At 37.5% G+C, this 24877-nt stretch overlaps 1 protein-coding gene across 2 annotated transcripts in view; it reads left to right on the top strand.

Moving 5' to 3' along the window:
* Nucleotides 1-23980, top strand: part of LOC128860283 (sensory neuron membrane protein 2) — a 96366-nt gene extending 72386 nt beyond the window's left edge. Inside the window, exons 7-9 of one of the 2 annotated variants that reach the window (XM_054097706.1) lie at nucleotides 20095-20213; nucleotides 23379-23504; nucleotides 23573-23980. In XM_054097706.1, the coding sequence (XP_053953681.1) occupies nucleotides 20095-20213; nucleotides 23379-23504; nucleotides 23573-23755 (428 nt within the window). In that variant the 3' untranslated portion in view covers nucleotides 23756-23980. The remainder of the gene's footprint in view (nucleotides 1-20094; nucleotides 20214-23378; nucleotides 23505-23572) is intronic. The other variant, XM_054097707.1, reaches the window with a different exon arrangement.
* Nucleotides 23981-24877: the final 897 nt, after the last annotated feature.

Raw genomic sequence — 24877 nt, 5'->3', positions numbered from 1 at the left:
AATTAGAAAACACAAGCTTCAGAAATTGACCGCTTTCGGCCAAGCGAAGCAACTCCTTCGCTCTTGAAGTCTGAGTTGTTGCTGCTTTGGTGTGAGATCAGGCGCCTTTTGGATCTTGTAAGACTTGACTTTGAGATCATTTTTCATTTCAGATATTTTCAGTTCTTTCGCCATTTGATTGGCACTTTGTCGGGAATTCCACTCAAGTCGCTTCTTCACTTTTTTAACCATTTCACGTGACGTTGCAATCTTTTGATTACCATTTCCAGGACGTTTCGTGATGCTACCAGTATCATTGTTAGGAGTAATGGTGCGATAAGTTAAAACTTTACTTTCTTTAAGGTGCTCGAGCTCACGAACAATCGCTAGTTGTGATATTTCAGCCAAATATCATGCAATCATAATGACAGGTCATATCAGTTTTGTCCATCTGCAGTCTCTCTCAGCCTGCCAAGCTCGCTTTTGGGTTAGAGTAACCAGTAACGGGCTCCGGGCCAATGAAGTTGGCCTCAGAGCCCATCCTAGCCAAAGAGTCAGAGATCTCGCGTCGCACGATACCCACGTGGGTTGGGATCCATGTTAGCATCAGGATAGTATATCCACCGACATAGTTCAGCCTGGATTTACAGGACTCAACTACCCTTGAAGTGGTTGGAGGGTTGTGTACGGTCATAAGCACAGCTTTGCTGTCGCTCTAGACACATAAAGATCTGCCTCTCCATCTGTTTTCCACAACAAAATTCATCGCTTCTTGAATAGCACACACCTCCGCTTGAAACGCAGATGCGTGCATTCCAAGAGTAAAGTGTAGTTATGTCTCGCTGAATTCCACATAGACACCAGAGCCGGAACCATGCGCTGTCCTGGAGCTATCCGTGAAAATGCGAAATCAGTGCTAGTCGGGCTCATTTTCAGAGTTTGACCACAATTAAGCATCTGGCAGCGCCACACTGTATCTCTTTTCAAGTACGATGCCTGATGGCATGAAGAGGATCATTGGATCGAAGTGCATACCTTCTCTGTTGTCCAATACCGAACAGGGACCGGACCAATTCCCGCCGTGTTTCAGCCTGCAGATGACCTGCATAGCCTCTCCTTGGATGAAAACATCAAGAGCTGGTAGACTAACCAGAGCATCTAATGCCGGGCCTGATGTAGTCGGAAAAGTTACGATGCAACAGATGGCCACAGTGTGTTGTAGTCTCGATAAGGTCCTCCTGACTCCCACGAGAGAGAGTCTTCTCATCCAGACCACTGATGCATAGGTGATATTAGATCTTATCATAGCCGTGTAGACTCGTGGGATGTTGGTAGGAGAAAGACCCCACGTTTTTCCAAAGACACCTTTGCACTGCCAGAAGGCCGTTAGTGCTTTGGATGGCTTTGTTTCAATGTGTGACTTCCAAAGAAGTTTACTATCAAGGATTATATATATATATATATATATAATTGGCGCGTACACCCTTTTTTGGGTGTTTGGCCGAGCTCCTCCTCCTTGTTCCAAAAATGGAGGGACCTACGGTTTCAAGCCGACTCCGGACGGCAAATATTTTTATGAGGAGCTTTTTCATGGCAGAAATACACTCGGAGGTTTGACATTGCCTGCCGAGGGGCGAGCGCTATTAGAGAAATGTTTTTCCTAATTTTGTGTTTCACCGAGATTCGAACCTACGTTCTCTCTGTGAATTCCGAATGGTAGTCACGCACCAACCCACTCGGCTATGGCGGCCACCCAAGGAGGATTACTCCAAGATATTTGATTTCTTTGGATAGCTGGATTATAGCTTTTTTCAGCTTAGGCAGAATGAGTTCGTCAAGCTTCTTCCTCAGTTACGTAGGGTTTGTCGATAGCCCATTCGCCCAGCACCAAGTGTCATTCATCGTAACAGAGTTTAGTTTTTCCCTCCTTTCGCTTTGAATTCTCTGTAATGTTAAACTAAATAGGAGAAACTCCTTTTTTTTTCTTTTTCCCTCTTTTTTCTTTTTTCTCTGAATTATAAAAAAAATTGAATCGCCCATAGACATTTAGTTGCATGACAATTTCTCACAGGTACTTCTATGCCCTAGACCACAGTTTACATGCGCACATACACATACACACACAAACATATGTAGGTATTTATCGGGTTTATCAATAAACCGGTAAACAAGGTGTATAACATTGAGTTATATCACAGACGCATTGTCAAATAACTTGAACATTTAGCCTTGTCAACCTATAATAAATGATTGTACACAGTCACATCAAATATTTAAAGTATACATATCTATGCAAATTTTGTAACAGCAGACGCGTTTGGTTTTATTTTTACGATTTTACTTATAATATTTCAAATTAATATTTTTTTGTTTTACAATTGGCTATTTTATACCTTCTCTACACTTTTCTCAAAGAAGGAAGACCAATCTGTCAGTTATCATGGGCATTAATCAACTCCAAACGTGCGCGTGTTGCTAATCTGAGTGCTCTACATGTCAACTTTACATCACTAATAAAAGGTGAACGATACCTTAATATGGATTTATAGTTTGATTGATTAAGAGCTTCGTCGATTAATATTGACAGTGATGCCCACCTGCCACAGCATTCTATCGATCACTGATCGCTTACTAATTTCAAAATCCGCCGCTAATCACTCGAGCCATTTGCACGTAATTAAGATCTCCAGATTCAAGGTCATTCGCTTACCCCAAGTGCGCTGTCGAGCACAATTCAAAAAACGTGTCTGCAATTTCACTTTCAAATAGTTTTAATCTTTTTTTTTGTTGGTTTTTTGTTTTATTTTTTTTTTTTTTGCTACTTGAACAAAGGAATAATAATAAGAATGTAAATATATTCAATTGGAGCACTTGAGGCGAAAAAGCACTTAGCATTTGAGTTCTTCAAGCTTCATACCACTCGATGAGCTTCAGGCCCGAATTTTTGGAATGCAAACATTTCACACTTAAAATCAAATATATGTATGTGTTTAAATTAGATAAAAAAAAATAATTATTATTCGCTACGAGTTTTCTATTCTTCAGTCGTGCACCTGGTATCATCTTCCAGTAGTATGGGTGTGTAGATACTTAAATACATGCAACCAAAGTATCAGTCCATAAGTGCGTGCGTTTTTTAAAGGTGGTTTTCAAATTAATAAAAAAGATGTTTAAAATTAATAAAAAAATGTTTAAAGTATTTATTAATCAATAATATATTTTCCTTCATTATTTACAATGTCTCCCCAATGTTTAGGCAAATTTTTAATTAACTGCTAAAAAAATTGTTTGTCTTTGGAGCCAAAATACGCTCCGATATCCCTTTTTAGAGCTTCTTCTGAGGAGTAGTTCTTGTTACTCATATGGAATTGAAGTTCACGGAAAGGTGATAATCACAAGGAGCAATATCCGAAGAGTTTGGTGGATGCGGCATTAGCTCCCATCTGAGCTCGTTCAGCTTGTCTAATGTTTGCCTTTGACTCTATTCACTAAAGACGGTCGATTTTTGTTAAGTGCCTCATTCAGGTTTGATAGCTGATGGGAATAATAATCAGCAGTTATCGTCTGGTTTGGTTCCAGAAGTTCATAATAAACAATACCGGCCATATCCCACCAAATAGACAGGATAATCTTCTTGGGGTGAATGCCATCTCTAGGGGTCGGTTCTGGTGTTTTATCTTTATCTAGCCATTGGCGTTTGCGAACAGGATTATTGTAAAGGACCCATTTTTCATCACCAGTAACGATACGGTTCAAAAAACTTTCATTTTCAAGCCGTTGCAGCAGCTGAGAACACACATTCACTCTCTGCTGAAGGTTGACGACGGAAAGTCTATGCGGAACCCATTTTCCCAGCTTTGAAACCTGCCCCAACTGAACCAGGTGCCTGTGAACTGTTCCATGCGATGAATTTAACCTCTGAGCTATCATATCGACTGTCAAATTTGACTCAGCTTCCACGAGTTCGAGCAAGGCGTCGGAGTTAAAGACTTCAGGACGACCAGCGCGCGGGGCATCCTCCACGTCGCAGTTACCACTTCGGGATTTTGAAAACCACTTTTGCTCAGTCCTCACACTCACGGTATCCTCTCCGTGAACAGTGTTTATTTCTGCAGCAGCAGTTGTTGCATTTTTACCACTTTTATAAAAAAAAATACAAAATATGCCTCTTATACGCGTTCGAAGATTCCATTTTATTTTTTAACAACACGTGCTTCTATCCGCGATTAAAATCACTTGTTGAATGCACAATATATCAAAGAAAATATAAATAGTTCCGTTATATTCCGCGAATAATTTTTTGTATGCAAAAATCGTACAAAAGTGAAATTACGGGTAAAATACGCACGAACTTATGGACTGACCTGATAGGTTTGTGATGGAAACAAAGCGCCATTAGGTACAATTTTATGCAAATATTTTGAACAGTACTTTGTTGTTTTTTTTAGATTATACATGCATCTGTACATATGTATGCGTGTATTTGTCTCTGTCTGCTAGATTTGGAAACCGGAAAGAATCAATTAAGTCGCTTTATGGTTAATAAAGGTAGAATTGATTATTTCTTAGTATTCACAGATCGAGATTTTTCTTCTTCTTCTTTTGCAACTTTTGAGACACCAAAAAAAAATATTCAAAAACAGCGATTAATATAATTTAACGATTATTCATGGGCTCATATTTATGAACATAATTGCCTACATATAACTCATATAAAGGCTATGCTAATTTTAGTTTCGTTTTTCATGCTTTTCCAACACCAAATATTTGTCCGGCATTTCGATGTCAATGAAGCGAATTTATTTTGTTGTTGATAGCTAATTAATGTAAATAACAAAAATTAGACAACATTCACGCTCATTAAGTAAGGATCAGTTAGTTAAATGCAAAGCAAAGCAGGGTAATGACTTCATTCAAATAAAATTATTCGCCTATAGTCTGCTCTTATCTTAAGTGAAGCTAATTGAAGCTTAAGTTGAGCCCGAAATAATAGTTACAAAATAACATAGGCAGTATTATAAATAATAATACATGGTACATTCTGCAAATGAAATTTGCTTGAATTGGTCCTTAAAATCCATTACGTACGCTCGAAATAAGTTCGGGAATGCCTGATTTCTCTGGAAACTTTTTGATTTGCGCGTCAACGGCTAACGCGATTTTTGCCGAGTTTAGCAAAGTGCGCCAGTTGGAGACAGCAAATGAAGTCAAGCCCTTCTCCACCTGATCTTTCCAACGCAGAAGAGGCCTTCCTCTTCCTCTGCTACCGCCAGCTGGTGACGCATTGAATACTTTCACAAACGGAGCGACTGCATGCGAATACTTCTATATATAATATAATAGGCTCATTTGGGTTCCTGGAAAACTGTGGCATAGCCGAGAAACTGCAGGGCCGACACGTTAGCTAAGCAGGGAACTATCGAGATGACTTTGCCGCGAAATGAGAAGAGCGTGGTTTCCTTGAAAACCTGTGGTCCGCTCCTGGAAAAATGATGGACTCAGCAAGCGCTGGGTTAGAGCGCAAGCGTGCAAAGTCCTCAAATTCTTCTAGCCACGGGTAGATCGAAGACGTTCGAGAGAATTTCCAACGCTAGCAAAGCGCAGTTCTCGATTTATGTGGGTATCCTTACCAGACATCTATGCGAAGAGACTTGGTATTGCTTCAAGTGCTTTCTGCAGCAGCTATCTGGCGGATGAGGTGGAATTAGCAGTTTGCCAAATGTGGAGAAATGTGTCGCTTAAATTGCAAATAAATTTTATTTAAATATTTCACGTTTTTTCTTGCCAGCTGTTTGCAAAACTCACTCTTATACAACTTGATTTGCATTTGGCCTATTGACAGCTAAACACCGCTTAAGAATATATTTTAAGAATTTATTGACAGAGAATTAAAGACTTTTATGTTGTGCAGATCTAACAAGTTTTTCAACTTGATGCCATTTGCCACTTTGCTTTGCATCTAAAAATTTGCATAAATTAGCGAAAAATTAATATGAAACTTTCAGGTTCTATCTTGTTAGCGCTTGTTTTATTTTTTATTTGACACGCGTTTAAACTATTTTTTTATTTATGAATATTTAAAAACTGTTATACAACATTTGGTAAATCAAATGATTATGGCGCAGCGAATTAGTCGGTCAAATTTATCAATTATTAATAGTTTTTATGCAAATAAAAGGATACTTTTGTACCGAATGAGATCAAAGCAAAAGAAACAGACTAGATAGCTAGATCGTTGAATGGTCACGCGTACAGAAAATTTTATTTTTCATTTTAACTATAAAAAATGAGCTGCGTTAAATTACCATATATAGCACAGCGACTTATTGGCAAGTTTTGACAATTTGTTTTGTTTCTTTTTTAATTTTTTTTTATGAAAATATAGTTCAATCTTATATAAAACCAAGTTTCAAACTTAAGGCAAATTAAAAAAAAAAATTTAATTCACAGGGAGTTATTGGCAAGTTTGGACAATTTTTTTGTTGCTTATTTGATTTTAATAATTTTTTCACGAAAATATAATTCAACCTCCCACAAAACCCATATAAACACCAACTTTCAAGCATTGTGCAAATTAAAAACAAAAAAAAAAAAATAGTGCGTAATTATATAGCCCATTAAATTGTATTATAATAAAGTGGAAGCTTCAAGGAGCTTTAGAATCAAGTTGATTTTTATTGGCCGTTTTGCGCATTTTCTCCATATAAAAAAAGCCTTGCATTCATTATATGGAAATTTTTTATAAATCCCATACAAAGTTTTAAGCTTGGATTTATGTGGCATTTTTTGCAGAATGAACTCTATTTTTCTGAAAAATTAAAAAAATGAGTAGTCAAAACTGTTGTTGGGTGTTTTTATTATTTTGATCACGCGTTCGGCACGTAAAGCATATTACAATTTTGGTCGAGCGTTATAGAAAACTGTTTCTATAATGTGATTATGCAGTTCTACAATGTGAAGTCCATAAACAAGACTGGCGTCATAAAAAAGTTTTAGATGGCGCCATCTTTTTAATGAGTAAGTGCGTTGGAAGTTATGATACATCCCTAGCTGACTTCCAGTGAAAGCTTGGTAACATTCGGTTTAGTGGAAGTGAAGTTATTGCCTCTAAAGTGTCAGTATGTTTGTGTCACCGGTACAAAAATGAGTTTCAAACAAAGAGCTAATATCAAAATTTGTTTTAAAAAACGTAAAACGTTTACCGAAACATTTGATTGAAAAAAGTTGATGGTATATCTCGTGCCAGAATTCAAGAGTGGTTTACACGTTTCAGAGATGGTTGTGAGGACATAAATGACAATGAACATGCGAGCCGCCAAAAATCAATAATCACCAACGAAATTTTTCGTAAATTTATCAAAAAATGAACCGAAATCATCTTTGAAATTTATGGAATTGGAGTTGAATATCTCCAAAGCACCGATTTATCGCATTTTAACTGCTCATTTGGGTTTACAAAAGGTCTGTGCACATTTCATTCCGCACAAGTTAATTGAGGACCAAAAATTGCTCAGAATTCAACATTCGAAACATCTCAGCACTTACTCCATTTCTAATATACAAAATCGAGAATAGTTCAAAAATTTCCCATACACCACATCAAAAAAAGAGAAGACCAACTACATTTCTATAATTTTATTGTCAGTTTGGCGCTAAAAATTTATGTTTTTAATATTTAAACTATTAATGATAAATGTTTTACAAATAGCGTGAAGTAAGCACACATTTCATGAAACTTCTATTAATTGTTAAGAAAAGTATCTAAAATTTATAGATCGGGAAAAGTTATATTATTTATATTTAAAATAAACAAATACAATTTTTGGGGTTAGTTTATAATTTGGAGCTTCGTAATATGGGTTGGATCCTCCTTTGATCCTCATATCGAGGCCGTCGAGTCATCGATTTGATAAAATTTTCTAAAGGGTGGTTAAATTTTAAGGGCCAATGTTGAATGTGGACCACACCTAAACGTCAACGACACCGTTGGACTTCTTTCTTTGGGGTTATTTGAAAGAAAAGGTGTACGTCGATAAGCCAGCGGCAATTCAAGAGCTAAAGGATGAGATAATTCGGCACATTAACGGCATAGAACCTCAATTGTGCCTCAGCGTTATCGAAAATTTGGACCATCGGCTGGAGGTGTGCCCCCGAGGCCGCGGCGGCCATTTGGCGGATATTTTATTCTATGCGTAATTGAGCTATACCAATATTATTATAATAAAGATAAATGACAATAATTTTCCAAAAGAATTCTATTTTATTCAAAATCAATACCGGCCCTTGAAACTTAACCACTCTTTATAATATTTTGTTAAATTTTTGGCCATCCGACAATAATCGCATTTCTAAGGGTTTTAGCGCTGTCTTCCAATTTTGAAACCCGATTAAGAAAGTTTGTCCATACATTTTCGATTGTATTAAGATCAAGGCTGTAATAGCCGTTCTAAAATTTGTATTTTTTTCGCTGCCAAAAACTCTTTTGTTGCTTTCAAAGCATGAACGGCTGCGTTGACATGCTGGAAAATCCACTCCTCATCGAAATCATCATCAAAAAAACCTAATAAGTACTTCGTCTATAAATTTTATGTACTTGACACTATTCATATTTGTAGATATGAAAAATATGTGCATTTTCTCTTTGACACTAATGGCTGCTCAAACCATGCCAGAAAATTTACAAAATTACGAGCCATTTTCTCCTCCTTTTTCTTGCGTTTATCATACCAATAAATTTGGGTCCGTCCAGATTACCCTTTCCCATTAATCTTCCCAAAATTGGTACAAATGTCAATCTGGCCTGGTTGTGTCGAGTGGTTAACTTAGGTATGGGTGCTCGTTTTTCCTATTCTAGACTTAAATCCGCTTGCAAAATTTGTTGCACCCGGGGTAGTAACTTCAAAATTAAGGGATATATGATTTTCTTAAAGGATATGTGATTTATCTATAGCTAAAAGCTTAACTGCAGGATATTTGATTTCTTTATTGCTAAACGTTTGATTTCCCGAACATCTCCATCTTGGGTTTCCATCAGTTGTCTTGGTACTTCCGTACTTTTTTTTCAATCGGAAGTAATGTAAAACCCAGTTTTTCTACTTTGTAATTTTGAAGCTATCTCTCGGCCGTAAATACAACTTTTCAAAACGTTTTAGCTCCAGCACCACCTTTCAAATAAATATTACGCCGATTTTTTTAAGTAAAGATTGGTTTGTGATTGAATCTGCTGAGAACGATTTAAAAAAAGCTTACCCGTTTTAATGTATACATATATGGACCCGTATAAATTCTATTGTAAATTTATTAATTTTGCATCCTCTTAAAACACCTGAAGGGTGGACCATCAGTAGACTGTTTCTTAAATATTCTAGAAAAGTATGCCGTTCAATAAATTTCAATGGGGAAATAACTTTTTCGATTAATTGTGGAATATATCCTTATTTAAATGAATGTCTCGGCTCGCTCTACAAACCGACTTTTTCAAGGCTTCTTAGGCCCTTAAGAGCCCTGATCGTTTCGGAATTATTCATATACCTGTAATATCCCACCTTTAGCGACACCACGAAAAAGAACTACATCGAAGTCAAATCACTGATCAGAAGTGACTAGTTTGCATCGCCAAGATAGCTGATCTCACCATTATTGGTGTTAGCCAGCAAAATAATGGTTGTTTCGATGAATTGCGTGGCTTGGCGTCCCATTTTCCTAAAACCAAAGATCGTTCAAGTTCATATGTATCTTCAAGTTCAGCGCACAAAAAGTTGGTAATAGTAGCACTAAAACCACAATAGCATTTTGGAAAAAATGGGCCAATGTTACTAGCACTCCAAAACTCCTTTCATCTGCCGCTGATAGAACGCATTGGCTTGTCGATATTCACGTGCGGGCTTAGTCCAAAATGATTTTCAATAAACGGGCAGTTTGTAAGAAATATGTTTCTGATATTTCGAGACATTGCTCACGAAATCCTTCTGAGTTTAGCACGAAGTAGATATCAATTGTGATTTATAGAGCACGAGAGCCAGATGGTCTTTTATCTATACTAAGACAGTGGGATCTCGGATCGTGCATAGGTATGTGTAAGGTTATTTAAATTTAAATTTATTCGTGATAAAGAGAGTGATTTTGGTATGCTATGAATTTCTACGTCCCAATTTTATGTAGGTACATAGTAAATTAATTTATCCCAGCCAGTTTTGCATTATTCCTCTTCTTGCAGCACTTTAAATTCGTATCGGTACGAAGGGGGTGCAATAAATACCCGTGTTAGAAATGCAGACACCATTTTTTCAAACTCTTTTTTTTCACCATAACCCCTTTTAGAAAGATACACATCTCCCAACGTTCCGGCCATTTTTTTAACCCCTCCATAAAATAGGATTTGTCGAACTCTTCAAAATACGCCTCTGTCCCGGCAATGACTTTCTCGTTTGAACTACATTTTTCCCCGCAAGCCATTCCTTCATGTTAGGGAACAAGAAAAAATCGCAGGCACCCATATCGGGTGAATACGGCGGTGCTACAGCAATTCATGCAATTTGGTGGCGACAACTCCGCATGAAAGTGCTGGTGCGTTATAGTGGTGAAACAGTACCTTCTTCTTGTCCAGTGATCCTATTCCTTTTTCTAAAAAACCCATGAGAATGACGGCGTTCGCATCCCAAAAAATCGTTGTCATGTTTTTGCCCGCCAATAGGACTGTCTTCGCCTTCTTTGGAGCAGATTCACCGGGAGAAGAAGAAGAAAAAATCCATTGTTTTGATTGTTGCATAGTTTCTAGTGTGTAGTTATGGATCTAGGTTTCATCAACGGTGACAACACGACGCAAAAATGCATTCGGATCTCGCTTAAATTGCTCCAAACACTGCTTCGAAGTCAACAGCCGCATCTGCTTGTTGTTGCTTGTGAGAAAACGCGCCACCGAACTTATAATATGAAATTTTAATTGCCGTTCCGGTCGATATATCTATGGCCTCTGTTACTTCGCGCACTTTCATTCGTCGATCAGCGAGAATCATGTCGTGGACTTTTTGAATGACTTCCTCACTAACCACGTCTGCTCCTCATCCAAAACAGATGATCGCCCACGTTTAAATTCGTTGAACCAATATCTAAACGGGTTGCAGAGAAGTGTATGCTTGGGTATCACAGGTGCCATCAGTACGACATCTGGTCATGCCCTTAATGCCATTCTGAACTTGCAACCTCTAGATCTTCAAATTCGAAAGGAAGCAATGAAGGCGACGTACAGGCTCAAGTTAAACGGAGTCGGGGAAAATGAAGTAAGCACTGGCCACTGTCAGAGCGGTGCACACTTTTCTCGATGCTGGTGGACAATCGGGTGCCTGTCGTTAGCTTCGGTAGGAAGTATGACGTTTTGATGCCAGATAGAGAGCAATGGCCAAGTCCAGAGAACCTATTAACGGGATATCAGCACACTTTCTATACCGACAAATCCAAAACCAGTGATGGAAGCGAATCTGGATAGTACTTAAACGAAGACACTCAGCCCTCCTATGCCACAGGACAGATGGCCACGATATTCCTACGGAAGTCTATGCCATCTTGAATGTGTCGTACTGGCTAATTGAGAAAAAGAGGCTGGTAAACAGTATTGGAATTGTAGTGACAGTCAAGCTGCACTGAAAGCCTTTGCTAACCCACGCTGATCTTCGAAGTTAGTCGGTGAATGTAAGACTAAACTGAACAGTGTTGCAAAACACAACAAAGTTAGACTTATTTGGGTGCCTGGACATTATGGTATTGCAGGGAACGAGTTAGCTGATAAATTGGCAAATGAAGGCTCTGCAAGTATGCCACTAGGCCCTGAGCCCTTTCTAGGTGTCAATTCCGCATCGATTCAACTATGGATTGAGGACTTTATGAGGTCTACCCACAGAGGTCGTTGGTCTGAGTTGAACTCGCGCAGAGTAGCCAAGTGCTTTGTGAAAGGACCAAACAGGAAAACAGCGACCTTTCTCCTAAAACTCAGCAGGAAGGACCTGAGAGTACTGGTGGGTTTAATCACAGGGCACAACGTCTGTGGTCAGCATATGGCTACCATGAGGGTCGTGGACAGCCCGATATGGCTATCCTGTCTTGAGAATGACGACACTGCAGAGCATTTTCTCTGTAGCTGTTCTGCATTTTCCAGAATCAGACTTAGGATATTGGGTTGCGATACACTGAGTATGGACAAAGTTCATACTCTTCCTCTTCCGGATCTCTTAAAATTCATCAATGAATCCAAGAGATTTGTGGAAGAGTGACCTCAAACTAATTTATCCGTTTTTACCATCCACCTTTTATCTTTCCAATCTCTATTCTTTCTACTGATATCTATCCTGGTGTAGTACAATGGTCTACTGACTGAGTGCTTGGACTTGTCCAGCCCCCCACAAATCTAATCTAATCTAAATATCTAACTGTGGTCATAGATGGCGAGGCGTTCTCATAGACAGCATACAACTTAGCTTTTATCGCCTCGCATTTTTCCCATTCAAACACAAAAAGGGAATTACCGAACGATACTTTCATCTTAGCGAAAATCACGAAACACGTCTTACTCGAATAGTTGCCAAATCCAAGCTAACCTATCAATCAGTCTGAAATTTGTTTTGCCGTCGTTTGATAGATAACAGCACACGCACACTAACACCAGCTTCCCTCAGGAGCGCCCTCTGTCATCAAACTCGACACTCGTATATTTCATTGGGGAAATCTTATAGGAGAAAAAATGTTTGCGTGGCAACAGTGCAACCAAAAATCCTCCAAAAATACTCCAAAATTTTAACACGAATATTAGCATCTATTTGCACGATAATCACTTTGATTATTGGTAGTAGCAAAAACATATTTATGTTGTGTCTATGTGCCATAATTCATGCGCACATCTTAATCAACCCATCAATCATAGATTCGCCTCCACCGTATCACCCCCAGAAACACACTCAATGGTAGCTTTGTGCAAGCATTTTATGCATGTATTTGTATTTATGTTCTCGAGCTGTACTTGAACATGATTGCTATTTAGTTTTAAGTCAATTTAATTTATAAACTATTCTCGTACTTCAATTTCGAATAAAATACATAGATACATACATAGGTATAAATGTAGTTACAATTGAAATTTCAATATTGCCGTACTCTTCAAACTAAATTACTTTTATCTCGTTTCATAATCTGTGGGTGGCTTAACAATCTTTATTTCCATTGTTGTTGGGCTAATTATTCATAAGTTTTATTCAAATATTACATAAAAGATGTTTTGTCTACGCCTTCAAAAAAGGCAAAGAGCAAAAAAACTTTATTTACTTCATTAGCAGTCATTTTTACGTGGAAGCTTTTTTCTTTCCTCGGTACTCATCTTGCACTGACCGTAGGCATACCAAGATGGTCATGGGGGATGTTTAATTTAAATTAATTAAAGTCTTCGTGGATGATAATTAAATTATATTTGTTGAACAAGAGTCACATAATTGAAGTTTGCCTTCTGATTTATTTATTTTTCTCGGCGAAATCTCAAACGTTAATAAATCGGTTTCTTAGCTCTGGTCAGTCTACCAGCACTTGCTGCTTTCATTCAAGAAGAGCCCTTGAAGGCAACCTACAGGCAAAACGCAATGGGAACTGGTATGGCTTCTGTCGGGCATTGGGCAACAGAGTAGGCATGGACTTCGATCCAACCATCCTCGCCATGCCCCTTGACTCCATGCCATGCAGAGTCGTGTTTGACAAGAGATACAGCAGTGTGGTATTGCCAGAGGCTCAATTGTGGTCAAACTCAGAAAATGAGCCCAGCAAACACTGTTCTCGCATTTTCACGGTTTCGGCTCTGATGTCTACATGGAAACAAGCGGGGCAAAAGCACACTACGCTCTTGGAATGCACGCATCTGTGTTTCAAGCGGAGGTGTGTGCTATTCAAGAAGCGATGAACTTTGTTGTGGAACACAGATGGAGAGGCAGATTTGTATGTGTCTGCAGCGACAAAAGAACTGCTCGCATGGCCTTAGACAGCCCTTCAACCACTTCAAGGGTAATTGAGTACTGTAACTGTAACTATGTTAAACTATGTATGTCGGCAGGCGTAACATCCTGATGTTAGCATGGGCCCCGGAATACGTGGGTATCGCGGGTAACGAGATCTCTGACTCTTTAGCTAGAATGAGCTCTGAGACCAACTACCTTGGCCCGTTCTGCCACTCTTTCTGCTGCCATCAACGCCATGGTTATCAAACGGGTTACTCTAACCCACAAGCGTACTAGGCAGGCTGAAAAAAGCTGCAGATGAACAACCAATTGTCGTGTCCGACCGATTGTCGCAGTTCCTCCTGTCATTAAGCAGAAGGGACTGTAAACAGCTAATTGGGCTGATGACGGGCCACTTTCTATGGGCGAAGCGCATGGAACAGATAGGCATCTCAAGTGTGTCTCCAAAGTCAGCTTCTTATCCAAGATCCCTCCTAGATATTTAACTTTATCGGAGAGACAAAATGTTACATCTTTCAGTATTGGAAGACTTAGTCCATCCAATTTCCATTTTCTCGTGAACAATACTATGGTGGTTTTGTTAGGATTGACGGAAAGACCTTTTCTCGTGCAGCAGTCATCGATTTTGTCCAAAGCCTCCTTTCGTGCGAAGCCTACTTAGAGATTTATCAGATGTTAGCGCTCAGACATCGACCGCTTATGCTTGGACATGAAATCCGCGTTCCTGCACCTCCGCTAGTAGAGAGTCTGCGACCAAGCACCACAACAGCGGAGAGAAAATACTCCCTTGGGGGCATCCTTGCTTGACCCTGATGGTGATTAGTTCATCACTGTTCTTACAAGCGGTTAACAGCCTCTCAGAGAGCATGGAATATATCCACTTTACAATGGTCTGATTAACTCCGTGTCGTTCGGCAGTGGAACATATTGAGCCAAAAGTGGCATAATCAAAAACCCCCTCATTGTCCACGAACACGCCCATTGTGTACTCGTCAGCTTCCAGCCTGGCTTCAATCTTGCTAACAAGATCCTGTAAGGCTGATTCACATGATTTTCCCCTCTGGTAAGCATGTTGATTTCTACTAAGTGATGATTATATTGATTATATTTGATAAGTATAAAGGAAAAATAAAAAAAGGCCAATTAGAAGTGTCATACCCATAGCGTCATAGCTACAACCATAATTATTTTTTTTATTTATTTATTTTTTTTTTTTTTTGGGTAGGTCAAAATGCTTTCGCAGTTACAGCTTCTGGGGAGACGTCCTTCCCGGGGCGACTTTCTGCATTACTTCGGAAAAGCCCAGAACAGTATCCATAAAGAACCGGTTCTATTCACGCTCGCCTGGGTCCACCGTATTTGTAGCCAGCTTTCGTTCTATATGCTCGGCTACTTATGTCTCTATCTGTGCGGTTTCACTTTGATGCACTGTGTCTATCTTTTTTTCCATTAGTCATGGCATAGTCATATACCTATAGTATTAAAGTAAAAGTATCACAGGGATGATTCTCCACTAAATCAATGAATTTCCATCACAAATATCAAAAGAACTGGCCAAATATATATTTCCTTAATTTAATGACACCTCGAATTAGGCCTTAAGTAAATTTTATAATAGGACTATGAATAAGTTCGTGCGGTTTTACAACAGATGGCGTAACTTGATTATTATTCCATCGATCCACATTTCCAAACATTCATTGGAGAGCTACTGTCGTAAGGCACAAACGTCAGTATAAGTTTTTTATTTGAAGCGTAAACAACAATATTTTTACCACACTTGAAAATGTCGAATTTCGTGCCAAATAATGTGTTTTTGCGGGGAATTCTTCTTCATTTTTTTAATATGAAGAAAAAAGCAGCCGAAAGTCATCGTATCTTGGTGGAAGTTTATGGTGAGCATGCTCTATCTGAGCGAACGTGCCAGAAGTGGTTTGCACGCTTTAAAAGTGGTGATTTTGGCTTGGAAGACGAAGAACGCGAGGGTGCGCCGCCAAAGTTCATGGATACCGAATTGGAGGAATTGCTCGATCAAGATCCGGCTCAAACGCAAGAAGAGGTTGCAAAAACTTTGGGAGTTGATCAATCAACCATTTCCAAACGTTTAAAAGCCATGGGAATGATCCGAAAGGTAGGCCATTGGGTGCCGTATGAATTGAAGCCAAGAGACGTTGAACGCCGTTTTATGGCATGCGAACAACTGCTTCAACGGCACAAAAGAAAGGGTTTTTTGCATCGAATTGTGACTGGCGATGAAAAGTGGGTCCATTACGACAATCCAAAACGTCGGGCAACGTATGGATACCCTGGCCATGCTTCAACATCAACGTCGGCGCAGAATATTCATGGCCTGAAGGTTATGCTGTGTATCTGGTGGGACCAGCTGGGTGTTGTGTATTATGAGCTACTGAAACCGGATGAAACGATTACGGGGGATGTCTACCGACGACAATTGATGCGTTTGAGCCGAGCACTGCGAGAAAAACGGCCGCAATACGCCGATAGACACGACAAAGTTATTTTGCAACATGACAATGCTCGGCCACATGTTGCACAAGTGGTCAAAACATACTTAGAAACGCTCAAATGGGATGTCCTACCCCACCCGCCGTATAGTCCAGACCTTGCGCCATCCGATTACTATCTCTTCCGATCGATGCAACATGGCCTGGCTGACCAGCACTTCCGTAATTACGATGAAGTCAAAAAATGGATCGATTCGTGGATTGCGGCAAAACCGACCGAATTTTTCACAAAGGGAATCCGTGAATTGCCAGAAAGATGGGAAAAAGTAGTAGTAAGCGATGGACAATATTTTGAATATTAAATTTGTAACCATTTTACGTCAATAAAGTTTCAAATTTCGAAAAAAAACCGCACGAACTTATTCATAGTCCTATTATAATAGGTCGGCATCATCGAAAACATATGGGCCTATATGTACAATGCACATACAATTAAAAAAAATGATCCAGCTATAACTGCGTTTTTATGATAGATCATACGAATAATGACCGTGTAAGCACTCTATTAAAAACGAGCTCTATGAAGTGTTTAACCAAAAACTTCAACACTTCTGGTATTTAATGACTTAAAAAGATAAATAAACACAAGTACAAGCAACAAATCGCCCACAACGCTTTTCATATTCATACGTACATATACGTATGTATGTAATATACGTATGTATATTTCATTAAATCAATTTGATTGGCAAAACGTGAGGAAACAAACAGCTCTTCTCCAAATGATGATTTGCATGTATGTGTGTATGGACTATCAGAATTATTTATTTAAATTTTTTTATATTTGCTAGAGCATGCAACTATATTGAGTAGTTTTTATTTAAAAATATTTTCAAAACACTAGAGATTCCAGGAAGTGATTGTATGTTGATTAGGTTGGAGTTAGAGAAGACCACCTAGCTGAATGTTCTTAAGGGCTAAATAAAGGATAAACGAAAGATAGATAAATAGATAAGGAAGCTACTTTTAGTTGTTGAAGCAAATTTCCTAGACACCTTAATGAACCTTAAGAAGCCGCGTCTCTCGAAGCACAACCGATATATATCTATGTTGACAGACAAACCGCCATAAAATCTCTACAGTGCCAAGGTACTTCATCCAAAGGGGCAATCAAACATAGAACCATTCCAAATGAGATGGCTAAGCTGTGTTTGCGTTCTTGAACTCAGAGACATTTGTGAAAATTACATCACGGATGAGCTGCCTAGAAGGGCAACGCACCTTAAGTCAGTCAATACTGTCAGTCAATGCAGCAGAAATATTTTCTACAGTACGAGCTGTACGAGCATGCACTGGTGTTTTCACATCTCCTACAGAGAGTTTGCTCAAACTTTTTCACAATTTTTCCGATTGTACGCACATTTGCACGATTAAATGACCAAAAAAATCACGATCGCGATATGCATTTTGATTTTTACGCCCGTTTTCATAATAAGCCTGAATAACTTTAGCGCGTTGCTCGATTATGTATCTTTCCATGGTTCAAATTGAGTTAGTCTGAAATTGAAAAATGTCAAATGAAATGCAGAAATAACTTGAGTTTAGGTGTGGTTCACATTCAAGATCGGGCCTTAAAATTTAACCACCCTTAGTAACATTTTTTTTTTTTGCATTTTATCAGATTTTTATTTTGTATGGGGTACGAGTGCATAAATGCCAGATTTCGCGATAAAGATTATGAAGTGTCTTTCAATTTCCCACACCTTCGTTTATATAAAATTTTATTATTTATTTATTTACAAACGTGGTATAATAATATAATTATTTTAACACGAGAATAGGAGCACTGGCTGCCAGGAGATTTGTTATAAAAAGAATTATGAATTAATTACAGGCAAGCTAGGTAAAGTCATGGTAAATTTGTTAAATAAGTTTCTTTAAATCGGTTTGTGCTAAGTAATCTGACATTTTTATAATATTTTCATAGCATATATTTTTTAATAGTGATGATGGGATTTGGTCCCCAAAAATATTGCTCCTTACTGTGGAAAATTGTGTGCAGTTGTCGAGAAGATGATTTAATGTTAGTGGTGATGTAGGGCAGTGCTGGCAGTTTGGCCGGTTAGTCCTGTTGAATATATAGGAGTGGCTTGCAGTCGTGTGCCCAAGCCGTAGCCGAACAAACATTTTGACATCATTGCAACGGCAGTAAGATGGATACTCGGGTTTTAGCCTGTTTGGATTAAATGTAGTGTATTGGTGCTGTGTAGATCCCCATGTAACCAATTGTTTTTGATACAGGTGGTTGACTACATATTTATTGAAGTATTTTTTCGAAAACTAGTTAAATGTTTTGAGCGGTTCCATGGTGGCCAATTTAGCTCGTTCATCCGCTATTTCGTTCCCTTTAATGCCTGCGTGGCCTGGTACCCACATTAATTTTATGTTGTTGTTATTGCCGATCAGTTTGTTGCGAATTTGGGAAATAACATACGTTTCATTTCTTATATTCAGTATTGACGCTATTGTTGATCTGCTGTCCGTGCATATAATTGTTTTACGATTTGAGTTTCAACAGAAATTAGCCCATTCAGGATTGATGTGGCTTCAGCTGTGTAAACAGAGGCAAAATGGGGAAGAATGCCTGCTGAGACAGTGTTCCCCGAAGAATCCACGACTGCGAAGGATGTACTTGTCTCAGTTTTTGATCCATCAGAAAATATCATGTTCCATTCGCCTAGTAGAGGGTTAGTGAGCTCTGAAAATACGCGTTGATAGGTTATTGGGCTAGTGCCACTTTTATTGAATTTTTCTAGTTCCAAGATGAAAAAAGATTTGTTTATGTGCCAGGGCGGGAAGTCTTCTTTTTCTGAGATTACTGGTGAGTGTATGCAAAGTTCTTTAGCCAAGTCATGATAAAATAAATATAGAAATAAGCCAGTAAAAGTACGTTCCCGTATGCAGTGATTAGCAATAAACCCACAAGATTTATTTAATCTACCCGTTCACATAAGGCAGATTAGCTGCAAAATTCACAATCAGCTGACAAGACTGAAAGGTTTTCTGCATAGAAAATCGTTTGGTGAAATAATTTAGCGTTTCTGGTTTGTTTAATTATTATTGACGACATGAAGTAAAAACAAAAAGAAGCAATAGTTAATTTAATTGCGCGATTTGCTGCTAATAATGGACAAAAAAATTATGCCAGCAATACCTGTACGCATGAGAAATTCGATATTACATTTAATAATAAGTAATAACAGACCAAAGGGTCTAGGTACAGATGTTTTTTCTATAATATGAATCTATAATTAGTAGTATCTAACAAAAAATTTTATTAGTTTTATTGCAAACTTCTTTTCTTTGCCGGTGTCCATTTTATTTAGTTTTTACTTTGACGTTTCTCCTTACATTCGCAATAATACCTATCGAAAACCACAGAAAACACAGGGTTGTATGTCAAAACGTATCGTTATTATCTAGGATTATTTTATAATCTCTGATTTTGGGGGAGAAATTTTGTAAGGGAAATCGCGCTTTTTAATTACGGATTTTGAGTTAAGCGCGAAAAAGTAGATCATCTACTTATATGTGAATCTTTTTTTATGTAGTTAAAATATTGGATATTTATGCTATTGGTATCGTCTTCTTTTCGCTTACAGATGCTCCGGTAATATTAACATTGCCACATATGCTGGGCGCCTCCAACGAATACACGAAGATGATACGTGGCTTGCGACCGGATGCGAAAAAGCATCAAACATTCGTGGATGTACAGCATGTAAGAAAAAAAAAACACATTAAAATCTAATTAAAAGGTTTCAAGTAAAATAAAATTACATTAAATTTAATAAAATAAATCAGTATAAAGTAAAAGAAATAAAGAAAAAAGACTTCACAAAAATCAAGTAAAATAAATTTGATTCACTTTAATTTGAATTATTATTATTAAATTAAATTTAATTTTATTGAAGTGTGGTGAAATAATTTAGCTTCATTTCATTAAAATTTATTTAAAAAAATATTTAATTTAATTTGAATAAAATTGTATTTAATTCAATTAAAACTATAATATAAAATAAGATTTAAAATAAAACCACATTCAATAAAATAATTAATTTAAACAAATATATAAAAATAAAGTAAGGTTATAACAAAATAAAATTTTATTTTATTAAATCAAATTATGTAGCATAAAATAAGATTTAAAATAAACCAATTCCAATAAAAAAAATTAATTCAAAAAATAAATAAAAATAAAGTAAGGGTACAAAAAGTGTAATCAAATAACAAAATATAAAATGAGATTAAAATAAAATCAAATTCAATAAAAAAAATTAATTCAAAAATTAATAAAAATAAACTAAGGATATAAAAAATAAAAGTTTATTTAATTTAATCAAATTATGTAGCATGAAATAAAAAAAATAAGATTAAAATAAACCAATTTGAATAAAAAAATTAATTCAAAAAATAAATAAAAATAAAGTATGTTTATCTAATATATAATATAAAAATGAATCGCAAAATGTATTGGTAAGCGCATAACTTAGCAACGCATGGACCAATTTTAACAATTCTTTTTTTAAAATGTTCCTTGAAGTCCAAGGATGGTTTTAACGGCAAACAAAAATTCGAACAATTTCCGGGGAAAACTCTAAAACAGCCCTTTTCTTTTTCCCATACAAATATTGCGCGTTCGTGTGTGTGCGTGTACGCGTTGGAGGATCTAATGCGTTCACACAAAAGTGATAATATTGTGAACCCGACCAAATTGAAAAAGTCAAAAAATGTAAGAGCTATAGATTTGATTGGCCTCGCAATATTCTTTCTTTTGTTTTAGCTTCAGAACGAGTTAAGAAATGATTTCATTCACAAATAATAAATAAAAATAGTTAAGTAAATTCTAAGAATAATCATGCAGGGCTGAACAAATCCAAACATATTTTAAGAATAACAAAAGCCAAACATATTTTACAAGATCTACGGAGCAATCATAACCCATTTGGTGGTGCAATGATTTCATTAGCAGGAGATTTTCGTCAAACATTGCCAGTGATTCCACGATCAACGCCAGCTGATGAACTCAATGCATGTTTAAAGTCCTCCAATTAGTGGAAACATTCCAAGGTATTATGCTTAAGCAAGAATATGCGTGTCGAGTTGCAAAATGACCAATATAGAGACATATTCTCTAAGCAACTCATTGGCATTGGTAATGGCGAATTTCCTATAGACACCTGGACTGGTTGCATTAACTTTCCTTAAAGTTTTTGTCAGTTTTTGTCGATCAAAAGATGAACTTATTCAAAAGTTGTTTCCAGATGTTGCTCAAAATAACAGAAACCATGATTGGTTGAGCGAACGGGCTATATTGGCTGCAAAAAACATAGATGTTAATGAATTAAATTTCAAAATTCAAGAACAAATTGCAGGCGAATTGAGGATATATAAATCAGTTGATTCGGCTACAAACCAAGATGATGTCGTCAACTATCCGCCTGAATTTTTAAACTCGCTGGATTTAGCAGGATTGCCACCTCACAATCTTCAATTAAAGGTTGGATCGGTAGTTATAATGTTGAGAAATATCAACCAACCGCGTCTTTGCAACGGCACACAGTTAACGATAAAAAAATTATTGAACAACGTGATAGAAGCAATACTGAAAGGAAAATATACAGGGTTTGATTGAAAAGTAATGAGTCTTCCCGTGCGGAGCGTGTGCCAAGCGATCAACCGAATCGGCTGGTGGGGGAAAATGATCGTTGGATCTTCCCCTTTCACTAGAAACCGGTCCCAGTTCGCTGGCAACAGCGGTACAGTCAACATCGCTCCGCTCGTGAAAGCTGTTTTAAAAGTGTGTTAGGATTTTGCAGTGGCGAAAATGCAGCGATCGTTGGAGCAACGTTACTCGATCAAATTTTGCGTAAAGCTAAACAAAACGAGTACCGAAACCATTGGGCTACTCAAGGAAGGTTACGGGGACCAAACTGTCAATCTGTCCAGTGCCGGATTCAACCCGACCTCGTCATCATGACAATGCGCCGGCGCACACCGCCTTCCTCTGCACCTCTTCATTGGCCAAGATGGGGGTTCCGGTGCTTCCCCACCTTCCCTACAGCCCATACCTGTCCCCTCCGGACTTCTTCTTGTTCCCGCGCCTGAAAATAAAGCTGAAGGGGAGGCGTTTCGACTCCATCGAGGCGCTCCAAAAAACTGTGAACGCCGAACTGAACGCGATTCCGGCGGATGAGTTTAAAAAATGTTTCCTGCAGTGGAAGGACCGCTACCAGCGGTGTATTGACGCTCAAGGGTCCTATTTTGAAGAATATTAGTTGTATAAGCCAAAAGGTTTAATAAAACTGCTTAAAAAAATAAGGCTCATTACTTTTCAATCAAACCCTGTAAAGGAGAACACGTTTTGATACCACGCATCCCAATGATTCCGACTGATGTACCATTTGAATTTAAACGACTACAGTTTCCAGTGCGACTTGATTTTGCTATGACCATAAATAAGTCCCAGGGGCAATCATAAGAGGGTTTTTAGTGGGTCCCAAAAGGGTGGCCAAAGCTCGTGGAAGCGAAGATACTTAGGTCACCCGAGCTGACCCTTTTCTTTAATTCTCCTGCACAGAACCGTCACCATGATGATAGGGCGGTGTGTGAGGGTCAGCAGAGTAAAAACGTCTTAAGGTCGAAATATAAATTGCCACATTCAAAATCTATTTGACAGAACGAAGTCTGTCGGGTCCGCTAGTAATAAAAAGAAATTTTATTCAATTTAATCAAATTATATAACATGAAATAAGACCAATGAGCGAAATTTCAATAAAAAATGTATTAAAAAAAATTTACAAAAATAAAATAAGTTTAAAATAAAATTAAATACAATGAAAAATAGTATAAAAAAATTCTAATTTAACAAATTTAATATTTTTAGCTCACTGGTACTCCACTGCAAGGTGGCAAACGCGTCCAATTCAACATGTTCTTGAAGAGTATCAACCGTATCTCAATAACCGAAAATTTAAGCACTGTTTTGATGCCGGCAATTTGGGTGGAAGAGGTAAGACGACATTACTGTTTGCGTCTAATATTTGCAAGTGTGAAATTCCGATTGTTTATTTTGCTCAGGGCATTCAACTCAATAGCGAAATGGTTGCATTTTTCAAAAAGAAACTTATCAACTCTCTAAAGACGCTTAACATTATTCATTGGGCGTCGCTGTGTGGAGGCATCGGAGTCGCAGCTATATGTCTAATATATTACGTAGTGCAACGTCGGCGGCCGGAAACGGAAGTGGCGCCACTTAAATAAAAATAATAACATGAAGCTATATCAGCTTATAGTTATGTATATAACGGATACGATCTTTTAATACCGAATTTAAGTTTGTTATTCCTTATTTAATTTAGTTTACTTAATTTTTAAATTATCTGTATGATTCCATGTACCTTAAATTGTTTATGTTTGTGTGTGTATGTTGACGCACACATCTTTGTAAATATTTCAAACATTATTATAAATGTGATTGTAACATACTCGTATGTATTGTGATTTAGTATGTTATACAATAAAAATAAATAAATCTTAAAGTTTAAAAATTATGTTTCTTTTTTTCTGTGTTAGAATTTTTTATACCACACTCCTGCATAAGTACGAGTATATTTTAATTTATCTACCTCACATAACGGTTATATGTAACAGAATAGAGAAATCGAGGTAGATATAGACATATAGTATATCTATCATACACAGTATGTTCCATAAATAACATAACTTTTCAGATGTAGAATAAAACACGTATCGTACTGTGTTTGAAAGTTATTTTTTATTCAAAATAGTCTCCATTTAACTCGATACAACGTTCAGAACGATCAACCAATTTCTGCATGGACTTTTTTATGTCATCTAAGGGAATGTTCTTTAACACCTGTGTCACGGCTGCTTGAATGGCTGGAATATCATCATAAAACGCACCTTTCATGGCAGTTTTCAATTTAGGGAACAGAATAATAGATCAGGAGAATACGGAGGGTGGTCGATGACACAAATATGTTTTTGCATCAAAAATTCACGAGCATTTTTGGTTTTGTGAGGTGGTGCATTATCATGCAATAAAAACAGCTGTTTCCCTTCTGGATATTCAGGTCTTACACGAACAATTCTTGACCACAAACGATGTAAAACTTGTAAATAGTATTCTTCATTTATAGTTTGACCTTCTGCAACAAATTTCTGGTGTTCAATACCCTTGGAATCGTAGAACGAGATCAACATTGTTTTGATTCTTGACTTCTGAAAACGCAATTTCTTTGCTTTTGTTTCTCCTTTCGTCTTCCATTCTGCAGATTGACGCTTAGTTGCAGGGTCATATTTGAAGCACCATGTTTCGTCACCAGTTATGATCGAATCAAGAAAATCTGGATCGTTTTCAGC

Source organism: Anastrepha ludens, chromosome 4 (assembly GCF_028408465.1).
Source record: "Anastrepha ludens isolate Willacy chromosome 4, idAnaLude1.1, whole genome shotgun sequence".
Lineage (NCBI taxonomy): Eukaryota > Metazoa > Arthropoda > Insecta > Diptera > Tephritidae > Anastrepha > Anastrepha ludens.
Note: the sequence above shows the minus strand (reverse complement) of the source record. Positions and strands in the feature narration are given on the sequence as shown.